General features: G+C 40.5%; 2 protein-coding genes across 4 annotated transcripts in view; both read left to right on the top strand.

Annotated features, from left to right (window-relative positions):
- Umad1 (UBAP1-MVB12-associated (UMA) domain containing 1) overlaps positions 1-5,805 on the top strand; it is a 150,918-nt gene extending 145,113 nt beyond the window's left edge. The window contains exon 4 of one of the 2 annotated variants that reach the window (XM_051151939.1): positions 5,307-5,805. In XM_051151939.1, the coding sequence (XP_051007896.1) occupies positions 5,307-5,565 (259 nt within the window). In that variant the 3' untranslated portion in view covers positions 5,566-5,805. Of the gene's footprint in view, positions 1-5,304 lie in introns of both variants that reach the window. The other variant, XM_051151938.1, reaches the window with a different exon arrangement.
- Glcci1 (glucocorticoid induced 1) overlaps positions 1-27,678 on the top strand; it is a 300,803-nt gene that overhangs the window by 145,083 nt on the left and 128,042 nt on the right. Inside the window, exons 1-2 of one of the 2 annotated variants that reach the window (XM_051151936.1) lie at positions 5,406-5,519; positions 9,170-9,293. The gene's annotated coding sequence lies outside the window, so the exon portion shown is untranslated. Of the gene's footprint in view, positions 1-5,405; positions 5,520-9,169; positions 9,294-27,678 lie in introns of those variants that run through there. The other variant, XM_051151935.1, reaches the window with a different exon arrangement.

Genomic DNA, 27,678 nt, shown 5'->3' with positions numbered 1-27,678 from the left:
GTTCACAAGGATGCCTGCTGCTCTGGGGAAGTGACCGAGTTTCTCTATTCTCGGAGTGTGTTGTTTTCTTTTTTTCTTTTTTCTCTTTCTTAGCCTCTTAGAAGACTCTTCAAATGGAACATTATGAATTTTTATGACCCTTCTGCAGTAGAGAGGAATACTATCTGTGAACCTTCCTATCAGAAGGAACTAAAAGTGAATGTGGCCAGCCAATTTTTAAGAGGTTACCTGATGGCCACAAAATTGTTTTTACACAAACAAAAAGAGGGGAGGGAAGCTCACTGTAAATATGGTTATTGGTGTTAGAGATAAGGACATTAATTTTCTCTTTGTGATATTCAAAACAAAGTCTGGCATGGTTTACTCATCTTTAATAATATAAGAAAAATGCAGCTTTGGAAAAGAAGTTTCAAGCTGGATGAAGAACGAGAGCCTGGAACCATGACCCAGCGCCATTGCCTTGAGCAGGACGAATCACAAAGAAGCAAGTCTGTTGTAGGAACATCGCGTTTGAAATGGTTTGCTGCAATTTGGCTATTAACCAAAAGGCTAATTGATTCTTTTCTTCTGTCCCATTGTAGTTAACATACTAATTCTTCCCAGTAAAGATCCATTTCATTATGCAAATGTAAAAAAAATCACAAGACTCGTGTCTGAGTGAGGGCTGCTCTCTGCAGAGAACTGGTGCACCTGTTCCAGCCCTCAGCCCCACCTCCACCTTCATGAGCTGCCAAGCTAAAGGCTTAGTGATCTGGCTTAGCTGGTATGAGGCCCTTGAATTTTGACTCACATTTTCTTTGCGACTTACTCTTGTTTTGCCTTATAATTTCTCTCCTTGTAGCTCTCAGCATGCCAACAGCAGCTGCATCATGGCACTCACCCTGCTGCCAAGAGGGCAGGCAGCCTCCTTGGAGACTGTAACATTGCACTAAGCCAACTGCTAAGAGAGGGAAGCTGGAGTCACCCATCCAGCACAGCTGAAACCGAGATCGCTCTAACAGGCATTCGGTAGCTCACTGGTAGTGGTATTTTTAACTAAATAAAACTTTCCAAACTTTGATTTAGGAAAAGGTACAGATGTGTACAGAGACCGAAGGAATTCTGTGGCACAGAATTCCCACATGCCTTCCTATCTGCCTCAGCCGGCATCACTGGGACCTTTCACTGTAGACTTGTTCCCGTGGGGTGAATTCATCTTCATTTGCACTTGCTTTTCCATCTCTTTCGAGTCTGTCTACAGGATGTTTTCTCCATCCTTTCTTCCTAACAGTAAAAGACCTTAGAATCTTTTTTCCTTCTAGACTAAGCCAAAGAATGCAGTCTAGTGATTATCGTCTTTTCCAATATTGCCACAAACTGTCACAGCTCAGTTGGTCTGGCATCTTTGCAGGGCATATCTGAAATGTGTAGGTTCACAGCACAGAGTATTAAGAGGCCATTGGTTTGAGTCTCCATCTCATCTCTGACTGTCTGTGTACTAGGGCGTCTTCCTTAAACATCCTTCCTCCCTGTCCTCTTACCTTTCAGGTGGCACACACCCTGCAGCCATCAGAGCAGCTTAGGTACAGCCCCAGCTTAGGTACAGCCCCAGCTTAGGTACAGCTGTTCTCTTCATCATCACCACCATTACCATCACCATCATTTTGTCTCTTTTCACTCATCTTACAGACTGGAGTAGGCGGCTGCTTTATCAGAAGTTGAGCAAAATGCCACATAGCCCAAGTCTTTTATAGTACCAGACATGGTTTGGTGTATTCCTGCCTTCTAGGAAACTGTCTTTTGCCAAATAAGAATGATTGTTAAAGGAAATACAAGGATTGGTAAAACACAAAAGGGAATAAACCCTGCGCTAGGGAGTTAAGCCTTCAAGGTTCTGTGTGTAGTAAGGAGATGTCAACAGGTAACCCACCACCTCCACAGTGGAAAAGGGGAGGCTTAAAGAAAGCTTAAAGGGGCCAGTTAGATAACAAATCAGTAGTGTTCTGTGCACAGGCAGAAAGGAGATTTGCCAGCTGTGGTGGCACATTCCTTTAAACCCAGCACTTCGGAGGCATAGGCAGGTGGATCTCTGTGAGTTTGGGGACAGCCTAGTCTACTTAGCCCCAGGGCAGCCAGGACGATGTAGAGAGACCCTGTCTCAAAAACAAAACAGGGGAGGGAGAAAGAGAGGGAAGTTAGGATATAAAATAAGATAGTCTAAGAAGGATTTGCTACTAAGGTTAAGAAACAAAGAAATAAAACAGAAAAAAAAGAGGCCATTCTTGACCTTATATTCCAGCTAAAGAAACAGAGAAATGGCATAGCCCAGAGACCACGTGCTTATTGTTCTGGGATTTCTGCCCCAACAGTCTGATCTAGAACATGTGCTCATGACTACTGTACCATCTTGATTTCAGGTAACCTAAGCCCTGGCACGTACATAATCTTGAGGGTTTCATGGCATACACAATAGTTACTTCCGTGTCAGTTTTCCACACAAGCCAGCACTTACTGAAGCCTTCTACATGTCTGGAGTGGCTGTCACTCTTCACTACTCTCTATGCATTTGGTTGAACCTAGGATACTTAGCATTGGGAAGTCCATTAGAGTCGAGGAATCGGGCAAGGCCTGTGCCCCACATACCCGCATTTTTATAATAAGCTTTCTCATAGCAGGGGATAGTATATTGATTTTACTGCAGACCTAAGAAAGGTTCTTGGTGTTGTGTACCTATTTCATAAAGTTGTTATGTGGATTAAATAAAGTTATCTTTGTAGGGTCATGTTTATGGACAAGCAGAATAGAATTGAGCACATACAATGTAATAATTTTAAAATCTCATGAAAGTATAACACCACTGTTAATAGGGATGTCTTGGAAGCTTTGTTGGTTCCAAGTTATTCCCTAGACAAGCATTCCTTAAGGGTCCTTATCTAGACTGTTGGAGACAACCTTGAGAAGAGATACTAACTTCAATGACTTTTTTTTTTCCTTAAAAGCCTTTTTCTTCTCATTATCTTATAATCATTTCTCCCAACTTAAAATGAAAACAGAAGTGAAAAGAAGCTTCACTTGACACCGTACACCTTTCCAGAACCCACCTCATCTCAGCTATACACAGCACAGCGCCTAGACAAAGAGTACTCCTTCTCCCCCACTTTGCATAGCAGCTCTCACAGGGTTGCAGACTCCCATCATATGTCTGCCTACTAAAAGTTCTACTGTCAGGGTAACTGCCCAAGCCTGTTCACAGCATAGATCCTGTGATCTGGCCGACTTAATCCTTCTCATTGTCAGGCCAAGAACTTTGGATTTATTCTTGACTCCACTCTTGTTCCTACCTCACCTCCATTTAATTAGCAAGGCTTGTTGAATTTATACTCAAAGTCTTTCCAAAATTCAATCATTTCATCTCACCTTTGCAGTTACAATCTTAGTCAACATGGTAAGCTCTGCTCCCTGCTATCTTCTTTCTTCCTTTGCTGGTTACCCTTCTCCCTACCAAATGTCCACTGTCCAATAGCAACCAGAAAACTTCTAAGATATCTATTAGTATGCATCCTCTACACTAATACATTCCTCAAAATGTTCTCATCTAACACGTAACAGTATAGATGCATCATATACAGATAATATTGGCTGAAAGAAGCCAAAGCAAAAGCTTCCATCTTGAGTGGTGGCATCCATTGACAATTCAAATATAGATCAAACCATTCCATACTGTTAGAACTCAGGATGGTGACTGAGGGAGGAATAGATTGCGACTAGAAAGAATCCTATATATGCTGTATCTTGATCATAGTGCTCCCTGCTCATGTGTATCCCATTTGTAAGAATCTAGCAATTTCTACCTTGACAACGAATGTATCCTTTCCTGTAGGTCTTGTATATTTCAGTAAAAGTATGGCAGAAATGCTGTTTCTCTTATATAAAATTGTTCTCCTTAGACAAGGAATCTGTCAGCCTTTATCACCATTAGAATCTAAGCTCTGTCTCTGCTTTCATTGTACAATAAACATTTTTTGTGCACAAGGCACCAATGAAGGCACTTGGATATAACATGAAGGTTAAAACCTGCTTCTGAGAGATGATAACTGGAATGAATCATAAAGCATAGAGGAGGACACTAAGGGCTGGAGCCAGAAGCAGAACTGGGAGAAACAGGGATAGAGAACGGAGGTCAGAGGGTAGCATACAGCTTAAGTAAGAGGTGAGGAGAGGCCTCTTTCAGAAGGTGACATCTAGGCCAAAACCTATCTCGTAAAGACAGGCTAGGAACTCAATGTGGATGTAAAAGAAAGGCCTCCTATGCAGAAGGAACAGAAGCAAACTTTGGGCAGAAACAATCAAGGAGTGAGTAACAGGAGCCAGACATGTTAAAATTGGAGAAGAGTTGGCCAGGGTAGGCTAACTGGGGATAATGGGTCAAGGCCTGTTCAAGAGAGGCTTAGTGGGTCTCTGTGAAGATGAGGGTCATTATGCATGAGGTTGGAGGATAAAAAAAAGACTATGTTTTCCAAAATTATTTGCATTACATTTCAGTTGCTTGTAGTAGCTGGCCATTCGTCTTCATTGTTATATAGACACTGTCCACTCTACATTTAGATAGATGGAAGGGGCTCTGCACATCCTAATTAGTGCATGCCTTTTGATAAACTACTGTGTACAACATATGCCAATTTAAAAGAAACTGACCAAGGTACATCAATATTTAGTTGAAACTTAGTGCAATACAATGTTGGTTCCATCCCATACTCATGGTGCACACTAAAGGTAAACCTCAAGTGTGTCACAATAAAACAGTACATTGTGCCAGGTCTGGGAGCAAAGACAGAGATCACTTGACTTGCGGATCCTAGCATCTGCTTCTTGAAGGTGGAATGCATATAGAGTAGCAACTAGTAAGGAGGCACATCAGAACACCTAATTATACCTTGGGCAGTTTGCCTTATAAGTGTTCTAAAGCAGACAGCTCTGATAGAACACTTCTTGGAGAAACTAAGCACTGAGCAGAGCCCGAAAGTATCCATGGAAATGTGAAAACAGCGACAAGCTCTGGAGACACCTCTGGGTTAGAGTGTTACCAGGAGTAAATTTTTGATCTATGGCTGGCCACTCTGATTAAGAGCAGGCTGTAAGAATTTTAAATCATGTAGGGATTTGGATGGCTGTCTCTCTCAAATGGGTAAATGCTTGTGTTCAAATCTGGCAGTATTTACATATTACACATGTCCCAGGCTTTTTGATATACTGGTGCCACATTTACCATTACTAAACCTCACAGTTCATATGTTCTAAATGTTTTAAATGTGTATGTATTTTTAGACCGGCAAAGAAGACACATCCAATGTGACTGTATCAGACCCCGAGGCAGGAAATCAGACAGGCCAGACTCTGGAGAGCAACTCACTAACAGCTGAGCTCCTAAGTGACGTACCCTTCACCCTGGCCCCACATGTGCTGGCAGTGCAGGGCACCATCAGCGACCTTCCTGACTACTTACTTTCGTACGATGTTGGTGACAACTTGTCCCGATTCTGGTATGATTTCACTCTTGAAAATTCAGTGCTCTGTGATTCTTCATAGTCTCTGTGTCTATTTCGTACTTTAACAGCTTTAGAGGAAAAGTTTTCCTAGTTTATTGAACCTGTTTGATGTTCTTTGTCATTTTACTCTTGAAGACCTTGAGGCAAGCAAAGATCATAAAAGAAATAAAATGGTGTCATGTTCATAGTTTTATTCTGAAGAATAAAATAAATTTATATAAAAATTGAAACCAAAAATTTAATGAATGGAACGGACTTTGGAAAAAATATGAATTCAGACCACTTGTGTTCTTTTTCCCATGTGGGAGAAAAATGAAGCTGTTGAGCGTATATGAGAGGGACAGAGTATTTCTGCTGTCTCTGAAGACACAACACTGAAAGAGACATTCTCCCATTACCAAGACTCCACACTGGAGCCCAGAGCCACTGTGAAGGTGCTTCTGCCATCAGCAGAGGTTGCCCTGTTACTCCCTTTGTGACTCCTGGTGGCTATGAATGAGGTCAGAAGAATGCTTCCAGTTAACTTAATTTTTTCAATGTCAGTTTCAACAAAGCAATAGGGAAATTTGAAACTTCTCCAGTGATTCTTTGCTAATTCAAGATGGTTTTCTTAGACCCGTGTGGACCTCTCCACCCTCCTGAAGGATTGCTGTATTCCTTCTTTGTTCTCCTCTGATCCCTTCTGGCTGTGATTGAACCAGTTTTTGAAGAACTTTCTCTGCTTCTTTCTTAGTTGGTTTGTCTTCCTTCCTTACCACATATGTTCCCAGCTTATGAGATCTGCATTTCCTTTCCCCTCCTCTGCTTCCTAATAAAAACATCTCATGGTGGTACATATCACTGCTGATAAGACCTGGTTAGAAATCTGTTGGCCACAGTACAAATGGCGCTGATCCACTGTTAAACACTCTCAGTTTTACTCCTTTCCAATTAGTTGTAGGCAGACACCCAAATATGACTTTCACTTCTGGAATATTCATTATTTATTCTAAATAAGACTAAGCAGGACTGCCATTGGTCAATAAACTACAAAAGGATTAGATAAATAGTAATAGGGGAGTTTCTGTGCCAATACAATTTTAAGTTATTTCTTTTGATTGGTTATAATTTATTAATTCTGTGCCAAAGGCTTAAGTCTATTTTTTCATAAACAGAATATCAGGAGGAAATCTAATCACTGTGCAGAAAAGTATAGGATTTATTCGTATTTTAACATGCCCTGCATGTTCATTTAATAATTGTAGTGTGTTCTTGATAAAAAAAAAATGCTATGTTATTTAAATTTAAAGGAACATTTGTACTGAAAAATATGTACTTCATTTACAGTTAACACTACCATCTGAGGTTAATGATTAAACTGGGTCTTTACATAGTTTTCATAAACCATCTACATAGGAAATATGCCTTATTATTGACATAAATGTGAACATTTTGTAGCACTTTTTGTGATGGTACATCCTTTTCAATGATCCATGTTAATGTATTTCCAAAACTGAATGTAAAGAGGTTGTTCTTTTGTCTAAAATATATGAAAATTTATATAATTATACATTTCATTTATATTTATGTCTACCATGTTATAAATGTGCTTATAAGTACTGTTTGTCTAAAATCATTGTATTTTAAGAATGTGAATTGAAATAAATGTTTTAATTGTTTTTAGATCCACAAAATGACTTTCATTGCATTAGTAATATTTAAATGCAAGTTGTAGATTCCATAGAAGGCAAAGCATTAAGTATATTGTTTGTATAGAAAGCACTACATCTTCTCATGTGTAAACTGTAGGAACATTAAAAAAGGTAAGCTTACTAGTCCTGGCTAATAAATTAGATTGAAAGAATTTGAGAAAAATGGATGAATCTAACACAGATCTCCATCATCAGAAAATGTAGCAAAAACCAGTGTTAATGACCTCGTTTTAATAAATACATTGTGAATTGTAATTTGTTATTCTATATATAAATTATATAGATATTTTAGAACTGAAGCAAAGATTATAAACCAACCTGTCAACTCCATTTTACCAAGACAAAACCGAGGCTTAGAAATTTAGATGACTTGAAACACTTAATTAGTAAAAAGTATTTACTTGAATAGTGGTGACTGCCCAAATGTGAGCTGAACAGAGATGACACCAGTGAACTTGCTGTAGCGGATAGAGGAGCTGAGGCAACTGAGGAGAGCTGGGAGCCGGAGCCCAGTGCCAAATAGTCAGCCCTTAGCACATACATATAGGTAGCATTATGTGGACTGAATACATTATACTTACAAATATGTAAACATACATGTGTGCATGCAGTAACAATTAGGCTTTTTTTTTAAGGCCATGAATTTTAAGGAGAGTTGTAAGGGCTATATGAAAGGGCTTAGAGGGAGAAAAGGGAAGAGAGAAATGATTTAATTAAATTATAATCTCAAAAATTGAAAAATATGTAAATAAATTAAAACAAAGCTAGAACATATGCAGGAAAGAGGTATTGGAGGCAGCCAGAGAGTCAAGAATGACTCTTGTTTAAGCTGAAGGGCTTTGAATGTGTCCTAACTCCTCATGCCCTCTGTTCTTTTGCTTGTAACAAACCAATGTTTTATACCTTGCAGAGTTATGTTGAAGAGTAAGAGGTTATTGTTAAATGCTCAGTAGCCTTACGTTGTTATGTCATTGATTCTGTTAAAGAGATAATTCTCATTATTTACACATACACACACAGACATGCACATGCATGCATGCACGCGTACACACAAACACAGATGTGTGCATGTGCACACAGGCTCTCTCTCGAGTATTCTAACGTGATGTGACATACATATTATGTAAACTACTTTTGACATTCATTTTAGACCCCACGGACTCAGTTAGGTTGGCAGTCTGTTCTGTCTCTGCTAAAACTCCATAGTAAGTGCTTATTGTCAAAGAGCATGCTCTCCTCCTTATGCCGGAAATCACTACACATGTAGAATGTGTGCTTCCACTGAGTCTGGATTTTAAATCTTAATATTTAGGAAGCCATGTGTGTTTTCCCAATTTACTTTAATGGCATTTGCACTCGTTTCTTCAAATTGTGCAATTAAAATGTTAACAAAAGCGCAATTCTTACTAACAATTCTAGTAACCTTACAGTAGTTGGTTGTTGTTGTTTTTTTTTTTTAAGCAGACATTATCAATACCAACTTTTTATCCTCTCTCAAATCAAATAGCTGAAAACATTATGAAAGAAAATGCTGCATTTTCCCAGGAAGGTCACTTTTTGTAATTCTAGTGGATAGGCGAGACATATCAGAGAAACAGTCCCATTTGCCCTGTAAAATAGTGGCTCAGGAGTCCTGCCCTTTGCCTCCTGAGAAGACCCACTCAGCAAGTGAACGCTGCTGTGGGTTGGCTCACACAAATGTTACTTTCAGACTAATGTGCTACCATATCACTTGTGTCCCGAGCCTCATCCAATGCGCTCATAGTGCGTAGGCAGCTGAAGGCTGCCCTATCTTTCCCAGTCACTGAGAACTTTGGGTTCTTGGATGTTATCTTTTGAGCATTTGTGACACATTACTGAGGGCATGACCCAACTTATTCCTGAGAAATCTAAGACTCCAAAAATAGGACTGACTACATTTGGCTGTAAAGATGGAATATTCTTATGTTTCAGAAAAGTTACTCGTGCCATATGGCTTGGCGGGTAGCTGTGTGTGAGCAGGAAGAAAGAAGAGATGTATTGATTGATACACAGGAACTCTGCTACGTCAGCAGAGCAGAATGCTAATCTTTTAAATGTGAGTAACCTTTTTCTTTAAAGCAATTTTGCATCTATAGAAAAGTTACAAAGATAAGTAGAGTCCCTCACATGTGCCCTCTTGTTGACATTTGTCGCAGTTAAGGAACCAACCGTGGTACAGCATTAAACAGTGGATTTCGTAGTTGCCTTCTAGTGTCTCTCTCATGCCATGCTTTCTCATGCAATTTACTATCCATTTGTTCTCTCTTTATGCACCTCAGCAGTTTCTCTCAGATTTTTTTTTTCTACATTGACAGTTTTGAGAACTACTGGTCAGGTCTACTGGACTATCTGGGGTGGGTTGAAAAGAATGGCAGCCCTAGGCTCATATGTTGGAATGCTTAAGGAGTGGCACTACTTGAAAGGATTAGGACTTGTGGCCGTGTTGGCATTGGTGTAGCCTTGCTGGAAAAAGTGTGTCACTGGGGTGGGCTTTGAGGTTTCAAAGGCCTAAACCTGGTAGCTGTTTTCCTTCCTGTGCCTGCAAATCCTGGCAGAGAACTCTGAGCTCCTGCAGCAAGGTGTCTGTCTGCATGCCTTTTGCTCCCTGCCACAGCCAGAACAGACTAAACCTCTAAAACTGCATTTAAGCCCCAATTAAATGTTAGTTTGGTTATTTCTTAAATAAGAGTTTCCAAGGTCATCACCCTTTTTCACAGCAATAGAACACTGATTCGTATGGTTGGTTGTAGTGGCGCATGGCTTTCCATAATGCCAGGACTCAGGAGGCAGAAACAGGAAGATCTCTGTGAATTCCAGTCCAGCCATGGCTATATAGAGAGGCCCTGTCTCAAAATACAGAATAGCAACAAATGTTAAGTGGGAGATCACCTTTCAGTGTGAGCATTTCATATCAAAAGTAGATGCTCTAAGCATGACCCCTGGCCATCCAGTAGTAATGCTGACCATCTGGCCAACATAGTGTTTCCAGATTTCTCTGCTGTACTCAGTTCTTCCAACTTCGTTTTCTCCACAGTCTGTATATACTCTGCTCTCTGGAATAAAGTCATAAAGTACAGCCCATACTCAAGGAACAGGGAGTTACACTCCCATCTTCTTCATGGGGAAGGCATAGTATATAATTACATGGATTTCTTCAGCATTGCATATTTTTCTATTCACCCCAATTTACTTTTCTTATCAATTACTTGCATTAGTTTGAATTCATGAATATTCTGTCTTCTGTCCAAGAATAAATTAGTGCTGGCCAAGGGACATATGTACATTTTTACAGAAGTTAATAAAATTTGAAACATTTTACATGAGTACCATCTGATGTTGGATATCATCTTCTGTTTTATAGTCTTTCAGAGTCATCTTCTGTAAATACCAAGTATATATGTCTCCTTAACTTGCCATGGCTTTAACTCTGTACACAGACACAGTCACATAAGGACATTTTGGTCAATAACAAGCTGCACATATGGTTTCATAGGATTATAATGAAACTAAACTATTCCTATTGCATAGCATTCCTGCTGTGCCTCTTCTATACTTAGCTATGTACAGAAAGTGCAGCTGCAGCTGTTACACAATGTTCAGTGCACAACATGCAGTTCAGGGCTGTGGCCTAGATGGGCAGCAGACTCTACCATCTAGTTTTCTCTAAGAGTACTCCATGACAGTCACACAATAATGAGGTCATGTGGTGGCTCAAGACTTAGAACACATCGTGACCTCCCACAAGTGGTACCTCATTCATGGAGCCCAGTATCCCACCTCTGGCATAAGATGGTCCCACCATACATACAGTAGCATTCTAAAGCAAGTGCTATGGGCATGAGATGACACAGTGACCATTTCCTCTCTAAGGAACCAACCAAGCAATCTCATGGCACCCAGGCTCTTCTCTGTAATAAATACATGCTACTTAGTTTTAGTAATAATAAAAGTAGAAGTATGGCTCCTTAGATGTTAAACCAATACCTCATCTTCTGCCTGTAAAGGGTGGTTTTAAGGAGCAGGGAAAGGAAGTTCTGTCTCCTCTTAGGAGAGAGATGGCAGAGAAACTGCTTCTGATGAGTGAAAACTTGATGTATGTACTACAACAGTGATCTCATCCGATTTTAGTTATTTCATTCTTCAAAGAACTGTGAATATAGTCAATTTTTTCCCTTACAAAGGAAACAAATTCTTTAGGGTCAAACATAAAACAAAGGATAATTGCACCCAGGACACCCATCGGCAGCTAACTCTGAACTGGCCACAGGCTTGGAACATACCTGCCATATAGAAAGGGACTATTGAGAGCCAGTCACAACTCAGCACTGTTGCCATAGAAGGGCAGTCATATGGCCACGGGTATGGACAGAACCCTAAGGGGTTAAATGGTGAGAAGGAAACGTGGAATATGAATTTCATCATCAGTGGGTGGTTTTCCTTTATATCTTGCTTTTCAGAAGGTGCATACTTTATTTTGATTTTTTAAATTAATGTATTTCCACATTATAGCTAAGATTATTTAGAAAGCTAGCAAAGAGTGATTTTGTTTAAGAACATGTGTTAGCCAGAGCTGAGCTCTTCACCTACAGGGTGTACCGCACTCTGCAATAAGCCTTCTTGGGACAAAAGGGAAGCACGTGGCTACGGAACAGTTGGTCTAAAATAAAGCCTGAATATTCATTCTCCTCCCATAGTTTCCCCTTCGTCAGTGGTTTGGACTTTCAGGAGATTTCCTGTTTATCCATACACATATTTGAACCTGGAACAGACTGTGGTCTTCTAGCTCACACTATACCAGCTGTAGCTGTCAATTAACACAGCTTAAAGCAAGAACACTACCCTGCCTCTGCTCCTACAGAAGCCGGGCTCAGATCTTGGAGGAAAATCTCCATGTTTCTACCTCAAGTAGGCATTTCCGTTTCCTTGTTGTAAAGTCATAGGCAGCAAGAGGGAAAACACAGATTATGGCATTACTAAGCTGTAGAGGACTCGTATCTGTGGGCTCTAAGAAGCAGATGTCTCTGCCTTCATTAGTAAATAGACTCTTCCATTTTTTGGCTGCCCTACATTTTGAAATTGGGACTGAACATAACAGTGGAGGAAGGTGTCTTCACCTTTCATCTTCATGGTGAGTTTCTTCTAAGCAGAAAAACTTAAACCATTCTGGCCACTATCCTTTCACCTCAAGGCCAGCGTTCCACAGACTAAGGGCGCTTGTCTCACTCCCATAGCACAGACACAAAGACAGCAGACCTAGTAAGCTATTACAGTCCAGCTCCCAGTGCATCCAAGAATCTGTGGTTCTCTTGTTGATGGTCTCCTAGATTGGTATGTGGGACCTAACACATCCCCTTGTATTGGAAGAATAAATGCACCAAAGAAAGAAATCATCAGGTTATTTATAAATGCAATTTTCCAAAAGCAGTGTCTTAGTTACTTTTATCATGGATGTGACCAAATGTCTGACGGAAATGGCGTAAGGGAGGAAGGACTTATTTGGGCTGATGGTTTAAGGGCACAGAGACCATTAAAGTGAAAAGGGTATGGAGAAGGGAGCAGCTTGCTCTGTGAAGGGAGGAGTATGATACAGTATTACACCATGTTGGCAGCCAGAGGGGTGGGGTGGGGGTGACAGCTAAGGCCAGAAGCTGCCAAGCTATGACCTAAGCAATGTCCCAACTACTCTGTCAGCTAAGTCTTGTGGCTAAAAGATCCCTCAGCCTCCCACAACACTGCCCCCAGCGGGGACCACGCACTCAGATGGAAATTAACACAAAGAAGTAGAATTTCAAAAACTTGCAGTTTTCTGGTTAGGATAAAAGCTGTCTTCATGCATCTGTCCCCTGGAGGGGGAGACCTGGTGGCACTCAGAGGAAGGATAGCAGGTTGCCAAGAAGAGACTTGATACCCTATGAGCATATACAGGGGGAGGAAGTCCCCCTCAGGAACAGTCATAGGGGAGGGGAATAATGGGAAAATGGGAGGGAGGGAAGAATGGGAGGATACAAGGGATGGGATAAACATTGAGAAGTAACAAGAATAAATTAATAAAAAATTAAAAAAAAAAAAAAAAAGAATAATACTTAGCTGACCAAGCCTCTAAACAGGCTGTTTTGGGCCCGTCTGAGGTAGTCTCCTCCATCTTTTTCAGGTTGTATTTTCCTCCACCCCTAATGACTGTGTGTCCTAATTAGAGAGAGCTGATGCTGAACCGTACAATGTGTTTCAGGACTGTGGATTAACTTGCGTGGGACTTTTGTCATGCTTTCCAGCCTCCCCTGTGGCACGTGTTTCTGGTTGTGTGCTTTTCTTCAGGCACATGATCACCCATATTCCTTTTCTCCCTGTACTCCTGTGCGTGGTTCTTCACTCACAGGTTTTGTCGGCTTCATAGGTCTAAATGGATCCTCACGCATGCACTTCTGTGCTTGACATGATAGCCCTCCCACCTGGAGTGTGCTCTGTATGTGTGTTAAACAGGTGAACAAGTCAGTCACAATTTAAGCAGAGAACAAGAGTCACATTCTGTCTGTGTCAGAATTTGCCTGTGGGTCTGTTAGAAGCCATAAACAGCCTCTAAAGTCCATATCAGAAGATGGTCCTTCCTTAGTGGTCTCATATTTATCTTATATTCTCCATAGCATCCCAAACTTCCCATCTGTTGATTTTAGTTCCCTTTCATCAGCACTGATATAATAAAAGTACATTGTTTATCAAACCTTTCAGATGGCATTTAAATTTTGATGTATGGGTTACTATGAATCTGAGCATTACAACTTACATTTTATTTTCAGTTTTCTTTAATGTCTGTCTACCTGGAACTTGTCTTCTGCTTTCTTGTGAATCAACATCAATTAATGTTAACTAATTCACACTGCTTGTGTAGATTCAAAAAATACCATAAAATGGAATGCCTAGTGTTTTAGTGGGCTATTACAGGCTAAGTTTTCTTCTTTTGTTTTGTTTTTTTTTTTTTTTAATAAGCAAACCTTACTGAAGGAACTGGAAATAATGACCCTATGTAGAAATGGGATATTAAGAACCACAAAAAGATGAAGTTCTTATTCATGTTATAACATGAATTAATCTTAGAACATAAGAAAAAATAAGTAAAATAAGCCAGACACAGAAGGACAAATATTGTTCCATTTATATGAAATAGGTAAGAAAATTCAGAGAGCTTGTGAGTAGATTAAAAATTGCCAGCGATAGCCAGGCGGTGGTGGCACATGCCTTTAATCCCCGCACCCAGGAGGCAGAGGAAGGTGGATCATTGTGAGTTCGAGGCCAGCCTGGTCTACAACGTTAGTCCAGGATTGCCAAAGCTACACAGAGAGACCTGTCTCGAAAAAAAAAAATTCCCAGGGATGTGAGTAGAAGCAAAAAGAGTCTAGAGGACTACCAATGGAGTAATAGTATTGGCTTTGAAATATGTTGTAAATATGATTATATAATTATACTGAACTATACATTAAAAATTATTAAAATAGTAGGCTTTATGTGAGTTATGTTTGCCATAATTTTTTTTTTTAAAACAGCAAGAAAAGGCCCTGGAATTAGCCTAATTCTAAATTTGAATATATCTAGAATGCTTGAAGAAATAGTTGTAAGTTCAATGTGATGGGGAGTATGAATGTCATGGGTTTGGCCAGAGTGTCCTCTCCCTGGATCTCTTGGCTTTCCCCAAATGACATCAGAAGAATGCTGGCTCTAGTTCTGCCTGTGCCTTCTACACTCGAGGTAGAAAGAGGAGAAAGTAGTGACTCTCACCACCATCACAAAGTTTCCTTTTAACTGCACAGAAGCTATCCACCTACATCCTCTCATGGCATGCCTATGCATTGGGATATCCAAGCCTTTGCACTGAGAGCTGCAGGACGTGTAGTTAGAAATATCTGCTTGGGAATAAGAGACTACGGGGTGCTTGGCCGTAACTGGAGCAACTGTATCACACCACCTCCTCCTAAGGTTCAGCAGTCGTCATGGGAGATGGACTGAAAAGAGCCACAGGCTAAGGAGGAATACTGTGAAACACTTCCTGACGTGACAGACCAGTTAAACACATGAGCTCATAATGGCTGTGGCTGCATGCACAAGACCTGTGTAAGATCAAGCTAGTCCAAATACCAGCACAGTACAAAGAGCTTTGGGAGTTCCACCCCTAGCTGAGCAGCCATTGGCATTTGGTGGGAAAATCAGTTTTCTTCAGGGATATGGTCCTGTGTAGGCTGCTCACACCACAGTGGACTGCCCTATACCCATGCACATATTGGCAGTACAAATTGAACTCAGTGACTTACACAAGAGTACACAACGTTGGAAGCAAGTGTAGTAGAGGACGTCTAGAAGGAAATAGTGGATAGGCTAACGACTGAATTTTGTCCAAATCCATTGAATATGTGTATTAAACTCTCAAGGAATAAGTTTAAAACATTTTTTATGTCTGCTTAAAAAGAATACATCTGGAAAAGTCCCCAAAACAGGGTTAGATCCGAGTTGCGAAACCTGAGGGTTATCATTTTTAACTGGATAAGTCCTTGTCTTCACGGGCTCTCCTATGCCCACCCTATATGGTTAGCAGTATCCCTAGACTGTACCCACTGTGTGCCGGTGGTAGCCACACTTCCTTCTGATTGTGACAATCAAAAATGTTATCAGCCAAATTACTTAGGTGATAAAAATTCACCTATAACAGGTTAGGTTACCTGTGATTTTAGAATATCTTCCTTTAGCCATTCTCTGGCCAACATGTGTCACTGAACATTGCCTTGTAGCTACCAAGAGCTGCAGATAAGTGAACTAAGTTAACACTGATTATAAGACATCCATAGGATGCCAGGCTAATTATATTAGTTTAGGTTCTATTGATGAACAGAACCCAGATTATGAAGATAGATGATTGATAGGTAGATTGATTGATTGATTGATTGATTATTCGTTGGCTCAGATGATACAGTCTGGATAACCCAATATGGTACTCATCAGTCCACCAAGCTAGATGCTCCAGCAGTTCCAGTCTGGCACTGAATACCCAAAGTGTTCCTAGAGAGCCACTGGCCTTTAGGCCACATTAACAACCTAATGATAGACCAGCCAAGGAATGTAGTAGTGGCAGCATCAGAGGAGATAGTCTTGCCAACAAGAGGGACAGAAAGCAGCCCAGAGCAAATCTTCCTTCCATGTTTCTGGAAGATGACTGGGCTGTCTCTGGGAGATGCTGCCCACCTTAGGGTGGTTCTTCCCACTTTGGATATTCATATAAGGCCATGGTGGCTTGCCTTTTGGTTGACTCCAGATCCAGCCAGATTGACAGCCAAGGTTAGCCACCTGACTCTGTGCTGTCCCTGATGGTTCAGTGTTTAGTTACAGGAAGACTTCAGAGTATGTGAGGACAGCAGGAGAGAAAGAACTGTCACTCAAGCATCTCAGCAAAGAAAACTCATTCTTCACAGAGAAAAAAACAAATGGTGTGTATTTCTAAATATTACCACTATACAAGAAATGTTTTTAATAGCAGAGTTCAGGAACATGCTCTTTAAGCAAGGGAATACATTCCAAACCATGCCTTGGCAGGCCATTTTATTGTTGTAAGCCCGGTGGGCCAGCCTATTGTTCCTATGTTATGGTTATGAACTTGTTGAGCTGGTACTGCTGAAAACTGCAGGCAACTGTAATACCACAAGATGAGTATTGACAGATCTAAATATTCTGAACACTAAAGGGTACATTAAAAATAGGGCATTAGAAACATCTTTTTCAAAAACAAACAAACCGAAAGGATGTGCCTTCATGGAGGACTTACCACAGTGGCGCAGGCCTGGAAGTTGCATTAATGAGCCTGTAGTATCAAGACATGAACATGAAGGTGAGACCTGGCTGCACTGATGTGCACTTGTTTTTAAAAGATTTTATCCTATAATAACGAACCTTAGCTCTTTGTAGCTTCTATATTTTGTAAATGTTATTTTTTTAAGTGTCCTGTCTCCTTAGGAGGTCTCCAAGGATAGCAATATCTTGTTCTAGAATCCCTCCTAAAGGACTTGCCTATGACTGTTTGATGTTGACTTTTGTTCACTCTAAAATAATGATTAAAAGTATGATGTGCTAAATGTGTAAAGCAGTAACAGCTGTTTGCCAGCAAGTAGTATGTTCTGTATCTGTTTGTGCCGTGCTTTCATGTGGCTGGCAGCACGGTGGGGTTATTTTCACTAGCACTGCCACCAGCATGTATGCACAGCACTTGAGTGTCACTGGGCAGCAGGTAACTTCCAGCTCCCTTACCACGGGGCCACTGTGACATATGTGTTTTGTTGTTGACTCAACTGTTATACAGTGCAAGGCCCCTATTTAAATGAAAGCTTAGGAGAGGGAGTGATAATGAAATCCAAGAAGCACTTCTGTAGCTTATGGGGCTCCACAGAGCAAGGAGTGTTTCAGAGAAAGAGGAATGTTTTTTCCTAAAATGAGATGACATAGGGACTCTAGAATATGAGTGCTGAGTAACGTTGGAGTGTGGTGGTGGTTTTCACTGGATACTTACCTTCGGCTGTTGTGTAGTCACTAGTCATCTCGGTCCATTTACTTTCATTCTCTCTACAACTAAGATGCCTTTTCATCATCTCATCAGTTCTTTGGGAATATGTCTTCAACAAAAGACCTATCCCATTTTTTATCAGAGAGGTATGTTCTCTAAATTTTCCTTTAGGGAACAAATATGATGGAAACATAGCATTCGAAACCTTTTCATTATCAATAGTTTCTCACATCACAGAATCGGAAGCATTCCAAGAAAAACAACTGTAGGATTGTTCACTGAATGTTGTATTAGTTCCTTGAGAATTTCATACATGCCCACAGTGTGTACTGATCATGTTCACTCTCCACTTCTTCCCCAACTCCTTCAGAACCGTAAGAATTGACAGGTCTAGGATCAGTTCCCTGACACTGGACACATTTTGTAATCTTGTGGGGACTAAAGTTTCTAATCTTAGAAATGGAGATAATGTTCACTTTACAGTATTGAGGTGATCATTAAAGAAAATATTATATCCGACTATTTAACAGAGAGCAGAGTACTAAGGGGAACACATGGCAGCTACTGGCCTATTGTGTCTGAAACTAATTTTGGTTTGTTTGGGGTTTTTTTCTTGTTGTTTTGGTTTGGTGTTTGGTTTTTGTGGGGTGGGGGATTGAAACAGGATTTCTCTGTGTAGCCTTGGCCATCCTGGACTCACTTTTATAGATTAGGCTGACCTCAAACTTACAGAGCTGTGCCTGCTTCTGCCTCCTCAAGTGCTGGGATTACAGGCATGCACTACCATGCTCAGCTGAAAATCCTATTAAGTATAGCAACTCTGTTCTCATTTCAAGCCATCAGTATATGAATGACTGGCCCACATCCATGTAATCTGAAAGGTCCCACATCAATCAGAGGTTGCCCTGGGAGATTAGGCTACCATTCACTAGGCTTGATCTAAACCAAGGCATGGTACTTCTTGAGTACAAGATGCCTACAGTCTGTCTAGAAGAGAGACAGACTGGACCTGACCCTGATCCCTCGTCTCAGAGATAATATTGCCCACCACTTACAGCATGTCCTCTAACATCTGTTAATCAGCATCTTCATCACAAAGATGGTTCTTGCCTTGTGGGGTCATTTGAAGAGATCAAATCCACTCATTATTTAATACTTGTTGTGTATAATATAAACTATAATAGAGTCCTATTCACACACAGCGGATATACCCTTTACTTCCCTCACTGGTACAACCAAATACCTCATAAAAAGCGACTTAAGGAAGAGTTTGTTTTGGCTCCTAGTTCCAGGGTACAGTTCAGCATGTCAGTGAAGGCATGGCTGCAAGCCCTTGAGGTGGCTGGTCACACTGCATCTTTAGCCAGGAAGGAGAGATGTGCACTGCCGTTCAATTCACTTTCTCTTCTCTTAATCAGTTCAGGATTCCAGCCCATGGGTGGTGCCGGCCATTTTTATGCTGAGTCTTCCCAAGTCAATTAGCCCAGTGTAGAAACTCCCTGACAGGCATGCCCTGTGGTTTGTCTGGCTGTGGTACCCTCTTATTTAAAATCCTTTGTTTGGCCCAATGTACATTGCAAACACTAGGGCAGGGGCGGGGCGCGGGGGGGCACGGATCCACCATTTTTCTGTCATTTTCCAAATCAGCTTCAAATCTAACTTAAATGTTAGACTGGCTGATGTCCTTCAGAGAGCAGGTGCTCATTGTTGCCTGTGTGTCTCAAGTGGGCAGTCTGAAATGAGGACTGGCTGTACCCCTGGGCACATGGTCCACTTATGTATTGGTTTTAGATAAATTATTCAGATACAATTTGGTTACTATCATGGGTTGGACAAAGACAGACACCACATCAGTTTTGAGAATGTATATTGTATCTATTTTTTTTTCTCTTGAGAATGTCTTTACTGTTTAAGACAGTTAAGATTTCTTTGAGGCACATAAGCTATAATTGGGGGTGGGGAGGAGAGATATATAATTCTTTCTGTAGTCTATGTTTCTGACATTTTTCTCTACCTCTTAAAATATATGTGAGGTATGAATGTTAAGGAGTTACAAGACAATTATCCATAGCTTTATTTTATATTTCTGACTTAAATTTATGTAGCTGTTAAACAAGATGGCTCGCAAAATACAGCCATCACTTCCATAGTGGTGGCTGTGGTTTAAAAATCACTCCAACAATTTGCTACATAGAAGCATGCTCTAGACTAAAGTTTAGCCTAGGTACTGCTGATAACTCAAACACACGAAGAATCATGAGAGCATTTTACAAAATGTCCAGAGCTCAGCGTGGGGTTTTTATCTTGTCTGCTGGTGTACCGAATCCCACCCTTGCCTGGATGTGACACAGAAACAGCATTTGACCTGAAGCTATTGCAACTGGTAATCACTCAACTTGGATATCTCAATGATTTCTACCCATCCTCTCAAAAAATCATATACTCACACAGATATACATCTTCTCAAACAGTTCTCTTCCCATCAACTAACTTCATTTGCCCCGCCCCCTTACCTGCAATAGTATTGATTTTATCATATGTTGGCTTTGTTTAACTGTAGGAATGGAATTGTCTGAATATAAAGCTAAAAGCTCTAAAGTTGTGAAGTGCCAGGCTAAAGCTCTCCTGCCAACAATAAATCCCGCTCACGGCCCTCTCTACACACCCTATCGATTTAATAGCCCAGCTAGCCTTTCTGCACACCACATAGCTCATTTAACAGTTCAGCCAGCTACCCTCCATCCCTTACAGGAAACTGTTAATTATGGTTTCCTGGGTTTTGCATGGTTGTGTTCAAGTGTTTCTTTCACTTTGAAATATCTGCTTCATTTCGTTCTGTATATTTCATCTGTTCATTCTAAGGCATGGTGAGGCCTACGATGATGTAGTTGAGGAGAAAAAATGGTCCCAAGCCCCCTAGATTGGGGGTTAAAACTTGTCGTCTACATTATCTGTCCTTTTGAGGGAGAGGGTAGATAGTAAACTAGAAAATGAAATCATTATCCACAATGTGTAGTAGCCCTGTCTGGCCTAGAATTCGCTATATATAAAAGGCTAGCCTAGAGCTTGTAAGGCCCCTCCTGCCTCTGTCTCCCAAGTGATAGGATTACGAACATGTACCACCACACCTACTCAGTTTATGGTGCATTTTATCACCAGAGTGCTTTCATGACTTGTTGCTGTCTTCCACACACCTTGCAAAGACATGATAAACTCCCTGTAACCCTTCCCTCAGTGACAGCGAGTTCCCCCACAGTGCTGCAGGCCTAGTGCTGTAGAAGCGGACATTGCGTGGTTCTCAGTTTCGAATGTGCTTCTTTCCAGAGGCTGCCTCATGTGCAGAGCTGGCTGAGAGGAGCCGTCCCAATAGGATAGCTGGGCAGGGAGCACTGAGAGGCCAAAGTTGTGGTTGATTTCATGCTCATCTGGCTTGCCTCAGACTCTACCCTCAGCCCAGAGATGCTCTGGCAGGAGTGGGAGGCAGCTGGACAGATCAAGAAAGGCCTTTTGTCCCTGCCATTCTATAGCAGGCCTTATTTGGACAAACAGATGCAAATGGACAGGCTGACTTCCATCTAATGCAGAATGGGTTTAATATCCAAAGGCTTTGCCTCCGGTTAGAAAGCTTGCTGTAATTGTTTGGAAGTTTTAGGAGCATGTAGAACTTAAATTTTTTTTGTTTGTTTGTTTTGAAGCTTTAAAAGAAATCCAAGGTTCCTCCTTCCCCCCAAAATAAACCACTTAACTTTTATTTTCATCCATAATACTAAATACCTCTTTCTCTGCTCTTTTCTTTCTTCATTAAATAAAGATTATCACTAAGAACATTAACAAGGAAGTGCCTGGAAGAGAGCTAAGCCTGGCAGCAAGAGGAACTAGTTTTGATCCACAGAACTCAAGTTTTAAAAGCCGGATGTGGTGGTATGCACTTGAGATCTCAGCTCTTAGCTGGGCTCTGAGGCTTGCCGGCCAGTTAGCCCAGCTTACTCAGAAAGCCCCAGGCCAGCAAGAGACCTGTTTCAAAAACAAGGTAGACAGCTTCAGAGGAATGGTACTCAAGGTTGACCGTTAAGCACACACAAACATGCATAGAGACATGCACACACAAGCATCCTAAACACAAAAATGAATGTTAATAAGAAATGCATAGGAAACAGTGACTCTTCGGTCTGTTTTTATGTGCTGTTGAATACAACCATGTGATGTTCTCATTCATTCTAGGAAGAAGAGTGTGTCTAAGATGGTGTGGAAAACTTCAGCTTTAGAAACAGTATCCAACATAATCCAAAGGGGAAATTAATTTTTCACTTTGAAGATGTTCACTAGCACAAACACCAAACTAATGAATATCTGAGTCTCATGAGAAATGCCATCTGTCACCGGATGCTTCCCGCTGGCTGCAGGTGTAGAAGCCTGTCTCTTTGTCTCGACTTTAGACTCTGCCCTAGGAGACCCATTTCCAAAAGCAATTAGAAGCAATATATTGGTTTTTTAAGTTCTAACTTAGAACCATCTTGGAGTCACTCAAAACTGTTCAGCTTCTCCCAAAAAGTGAAGATAGCAGTGGTATTGAGGAGCAATAAGAGCAATGCAGATAGTCTTAGGTGCGGATGTTTCTATTGAGGGTGAGGTGATCTGCAGCCCCCAGGAGCAGCGGCCATTAGCCCCCATCCATACAGGTACAGAGACAAGCTCTGAGGGTTGGGGTTTGGAAATTCAGGGATCATCTAAGGGCAGTGGAATAGATCAGTAATGTAACAGTTAAACGTTACAGGAGGTTTGAAAGTAGGCATAATTAAAATTTTTTCTTTTCAACGATGTCTCATATTATAATATAGTTAAAGTTTAAAAGAAAAAATAAACTAATGTCCTGAACAAGCCCTAAGTAATCACTTTCTGAAAAATTGGAAGGTGGCTTAGAGAACCCTGTTATACACATGGGACTGTTAAAACTGCCTTCAGCCATGCCCTTCTGTCTCCCAGCTTTTAAAGGATGGCAAAGGCTCTGCCACTCCGAGCTTCACCCTTCACCCTCACTCAGAACAGTTATAAATAGGGTTAGAGAGAAGGCTCAGTGGGGAAAGATCTGGCTCCACATATAGACCTGAGTTTGACTCTCCAGCACCCACGTGAAGACAGGGACCGTAGCACATCTGTAATCCGAGTGATTCATTGGAGAGATGAGAGGTGAGACAGGAGCTCTTTGGAAGCTCGCAGGCCAACCAGCCAGGGATATACAGCTGCAAACAACAGAGACCACATCTCAAAGAAGATGCAAGTTGAGCAACACTCCACATTATTCCCTGACCACACTTGTGCTGTAGCACACACACCATGGATGGTGCATATATGAGTTCACACACCAGTGTGTGCATAAACATACAAACAGACACCATACAAAACTTCACAGACAAATGCACTGCTACTGGTCTTCAAGATTAGTAGCATATGCAGCCCATGCCGTAAATTACCTTAGCGATACAAATGTTTTAAAGTTTCCTCAAAAAGAAAATCCTGAAGCACAACTATGCTCAAACTCAGGCTCCGTTTGACTAAAGCAGTGTTTCTTTTGAGAAGTAGAGCCACATGGTGGGTCTTTCTGGGGGACACAACTGATGTTTATGAGGTGGGTGGGTGACAAAAATCAAAGCAGAAAAACAAGTTAGTTTTTTTCCTTTTCATCTATATTAAAATGGAAATAATTATAGATACCAAGATGTCCTTGAATAGCTTTCTTGGTTAAAAAAAAACTGAAATTATTCAAAAAGAGAGATTTATCAAGTTATTATGAAAAAACGTTTGGAAACTTTTGATCTTCAAAAAAAAAGATTGTGTGTGTGTGTGTGTGTGTGTGTAATGAAGTTTAAGTTTTGTCAGTTTAACTTTAACAATACATCTAAACAAACAGATAATATCAGCTATTGATTAAGAACCTTTCAAGAGCTTCTAGTAGCTACTTAATAATTTTAAGTGTACCTGCTTGTAAGTCTCTCCACTCTGATTTTCAGATAGCACAAGCCTCTCTAGCAGAATGCTGTTTTTCAGATAGCCTGTAACAACCCCTGCTGCCTTTGCTCCCTGGCCTATGTTATGATTGGCATGCTTTTTGTGATGTACACATTGCCAGACTACCTAGAGGGCTATTAATAAAAACTGCTCCTAAGAAATCTTACTTGCTCTCTTACCAGGACATTCACATAAGTAATAACTGTGCTGTTAACTCACTGGAAAGATTTTAAGATTGAAATATAAAAATAATTATAGAGCCTTGATCCTTTAGCTCATGACAGCTTGCCATGTACTGACGATGTGAGATCATGTGTTCATTTGTGGAGCTTCACAGATTAAGAATTGAACTTCTGCTTCCTAAAGCAGTGGCAGCAAAGACCCTGTCTGCTGAAAATTAATTAGATCTTAAATCCAGAATAAACCATCTTAGTTGGATCCTAGACTTCCCAGAGGTGGGTAAACCACCTCAAAGTCTAGCCATCTGCCTAAACTATAGAAAGAAATAGTAACAGTTAGGGTGAGTGTTAGACTTAAGAGCCAGGAGCTGGTAAGTGGGCTGAGCAAAGAGCAAAAGAGAGAGGCTGTATTATTATATTGAGGGAGATGCCAGTAGGAGGACTCTAAAGAGCAATGGAGATGCCGACCTCAGAGTCGGCAGCAGAAAGAGGAGCTGAAACCGATATTTGGCATAAAGCCAAGACCCTCAAATAGAGCTGCCATAACCAGGTTGGTGGTCTTCCCAGCACCTAGCATAAATTCCCCATAGAAAACCACTTGCACGCTATCTTACTGGATTCCACACACATAATTAGGCAAATGGCAGGTCACAATAAGGGCCAATAAGCACATGAGGAAGTAAGCCACCTGTATCAGAATCATCACAGGTAGAAGAGCTGCTCATGAAATACTTACAGAATGTTTAAAATCAAGATAAAGAGCATAGATAGAAGACCAGCAGGAATGACCAGGCAGTTTCATGTAGTAGACTGCCCTAATAGCGAATGTGTGAGTAATAACAAATGTGTGAAACACAGGTGGGAGGAGAGAAATAATAACCTTGAAAACAGAGGTGAAGAAACTCACCAAAATATAATCTGGTTTTTTATTTTAAAAAGACATGTAGAAAATATTAGAATAGTTTAAAATATTGAGGAGAAATTGAGAATTCTGACCTATAGCAGATCAAAGACAACACAGGGAATAAAGCTCATCAGAAAGTTAGGGTAGCCAGGCTTCTTCCCCCAAATGCTTAAGTTATGAATGTACTGTTTGGCAGAGAATAGTATGTCTAAGAACTAGAAACAAAAATAAAACCAGTACCTGGCTATTGACTAGTTGTATAGGAAAACAGAGGCAGTTTTTAAAATAGTCAGAAAGAAGAGAGATCACACATACAGAAATAATCAATTCCTAGGCAGCAGACTGCTCAGCAGTGAGCCCGCATCACATAAGGCAGCAGGACACTATGTGTAAGTCTGGGGAGCAAACAGGTATGGCCTACCAAGCATGAAGGGACAGAAAGGCATTTTCAGCTAAACACGAAATGAGTTCTTCACAGCACTTGTACTATGGTGGCATTCAATCTAAGTGCACCTTAGAAAGATGGTTTGAAGATGACACTTGATAGCTTATGACCATATTGTAGGGGAGGGGGTCCCCCTCGGTCATAGACCTAGGAGAGGGGAATAGGGTGAAAGGGAGGAAGGGAGGGAGGAACAGGAGGAAACAAGTGATGGGATAACAATTGAGTTGTAATCTGAATAAATTAATTAAATAAAAATTAACAAAAAAAAAAAAAAAGAAAGAAAGATGGTTTGCTTTGATGGCAATTTAAGAAAAAAAAATCAATGGCAAAAAAGTGTTCTAGAAAGTCTCACCTGTTTGGAAAGTATTTATATCTGAAATATATAGAGTATATAAGTTTATAATAATACATATATGGCTAATTATGATAAAATATGCCATGTTATACTAGTTTCATTTTTGCTGATGATATAAAATATTCTGAAAAACGGAAGTATTTATTTTAGCTCTCAGCTCAAGGTTATAGACCATTGTTTTGGAGAAGTAAAGACAGCAGCTTGAAGCAGCTGGTTAAGAGCAGTCAAGAGCAGAGAGAGATGGATGCTTAGTACTTATAAACACCAGACTGTGCCAAATCAGAGTCTCATGCTAAGGTGAATAAGACAAGCTCTAACCACAGGCCAAGCTGAGCTGGACAATCTTTAAATGAGACTCTTCCCAGGGACTTCTAGGCTTGTCAAGTTGACAAACCAACCATCACACATATCAAAAACAATATTTTCATGAAACTTTACTGTCCATAAATCCTCACATTAGTAAAAGCTTTAAAACAACTAAATTAAGCCCAGTGGTGGTGCTCACATCTTTAATCCCAGCACTCAGAAGGCAGAGGCAGGTAGATCTCTATGAGTTTGAGGCTAGCCTAATCTACAAAGCAAGTCCAGTACAGCCAAGGCTACACAGAGAAACCGTGTTACACACACACACACACACACACACACACACACACACACACACACACACACACCTTGAACTGAACTAAACACCCATCATAAGTATTTATAGAACAAGAAAATAAACACAGAAACAAAGGCAGAGATAGTGAGAAGGGCATAATTCTACAAATGGAAAATAAAACTGGAAAAGGAAGACCAAGAAAAGTTTGCTTTTTAAAAGCACTAATAAAATAAACTATTCTTTAGCAAAACTGGCTGAAAAACACAAGTACAAAAGGTACATACGCCCTATAGCAGCAATTGAAAACAGAATAGTATGCAGAGTTTTATTCCAATATATTTCAAAACCTAGACAAAGTAATGCTTAGGAAAATAAAACTTACCAAAGCTGATCTAAGAATTTTTTTAAAAATTAATTTACAATATTCTTCTAAGAAGAGACGCAAATAATTTTATAGATGGAGTTTTCATAGCATTCAACAGCTAATTTCTATATTCTACTGATTTATGTTACAGGACTGGGGAAATAGTTCAGCCAGTGGAATGCTTGCTACAGAATACACATTAAGAAAAACAAACAAACAAAAAACCACCTTGGCATAATGATGTGTACTTGTAATCCCATTGGGAGGTAGAGATAGGAAAATCCTTTGGAATCACTGGCCACACAGACAGTGCCAACGAAGCAATACCTGAGACTGTCCTCTGGTCTCCATGTATACATACATGCACTTGGAGGTGTCCCTGTACACACACATACACACTCTCACTTACATGCAATAAGAAAAGGAAATAATTACCAAATCAAAAATGATAGTACTACAAGGGAATTCTTGTACGGCAGTTCTTATGAGGCTGAAAAAATTACCACTCAGAAAGCTGGCTTGAACTTTTAAGCCCTAACAACCATCTTTCTTGGACACATTTAAGAGGTGAATGCTAAATATAAAAGAAATAAATTCTATAACTTTTTCTTGGAATAAAAATAATTAAAAACTTATGTATAACAAAATAGGCTATCAAGTCATGTAGCCGTAGAGAAACCAGGGTAGAGAACTGTCTGCTAGTTAATGCTGAAGTATGAAAATAGAATGGAGAATATGCAAGTGTTTGAACTATGGTATTAGAACCATAGTTCTGACCAGATGGCAATGTTTGAAACTCTAGAATATAGGGTATAACTGACAAAAAATGGAACTTGCTTAGTCACTGTTCTGTTGCTGGGAAGGGACACCATGACCAAAGTAATTCATATGAAAGAAAATGTTTAATTGGGGCTGGCTTACAGTTTCAGGCATTAGTCCATTATCCTCATGGCAGGGGGCATGGCAAGACACAAACAGCCAGGATCATACAGAAGTAACTGAAAGTTCTGCACCCTCATCTATAGGCAGCAGAATAGGAGACAGACAGACAAA

This window comes from Acomys russatus, chromosome 10 (genome assembly GCF_903995435.1).
Source record: "Acomys russatus chromosome 10, mAcoRus1.1, whole genome shotgun sequence".
Taxonomy (NCBI): Eukaryota; Metazoa; Chordata; class Mammalia; order Rodentia; family Muridae; genus Acomys; species Acomys russatus.
The sequence above is the reverse complement of the archived record's forward strand: the minus strand, read 5'-3'. Positions and strand labels throughout refer to the sequence as shown.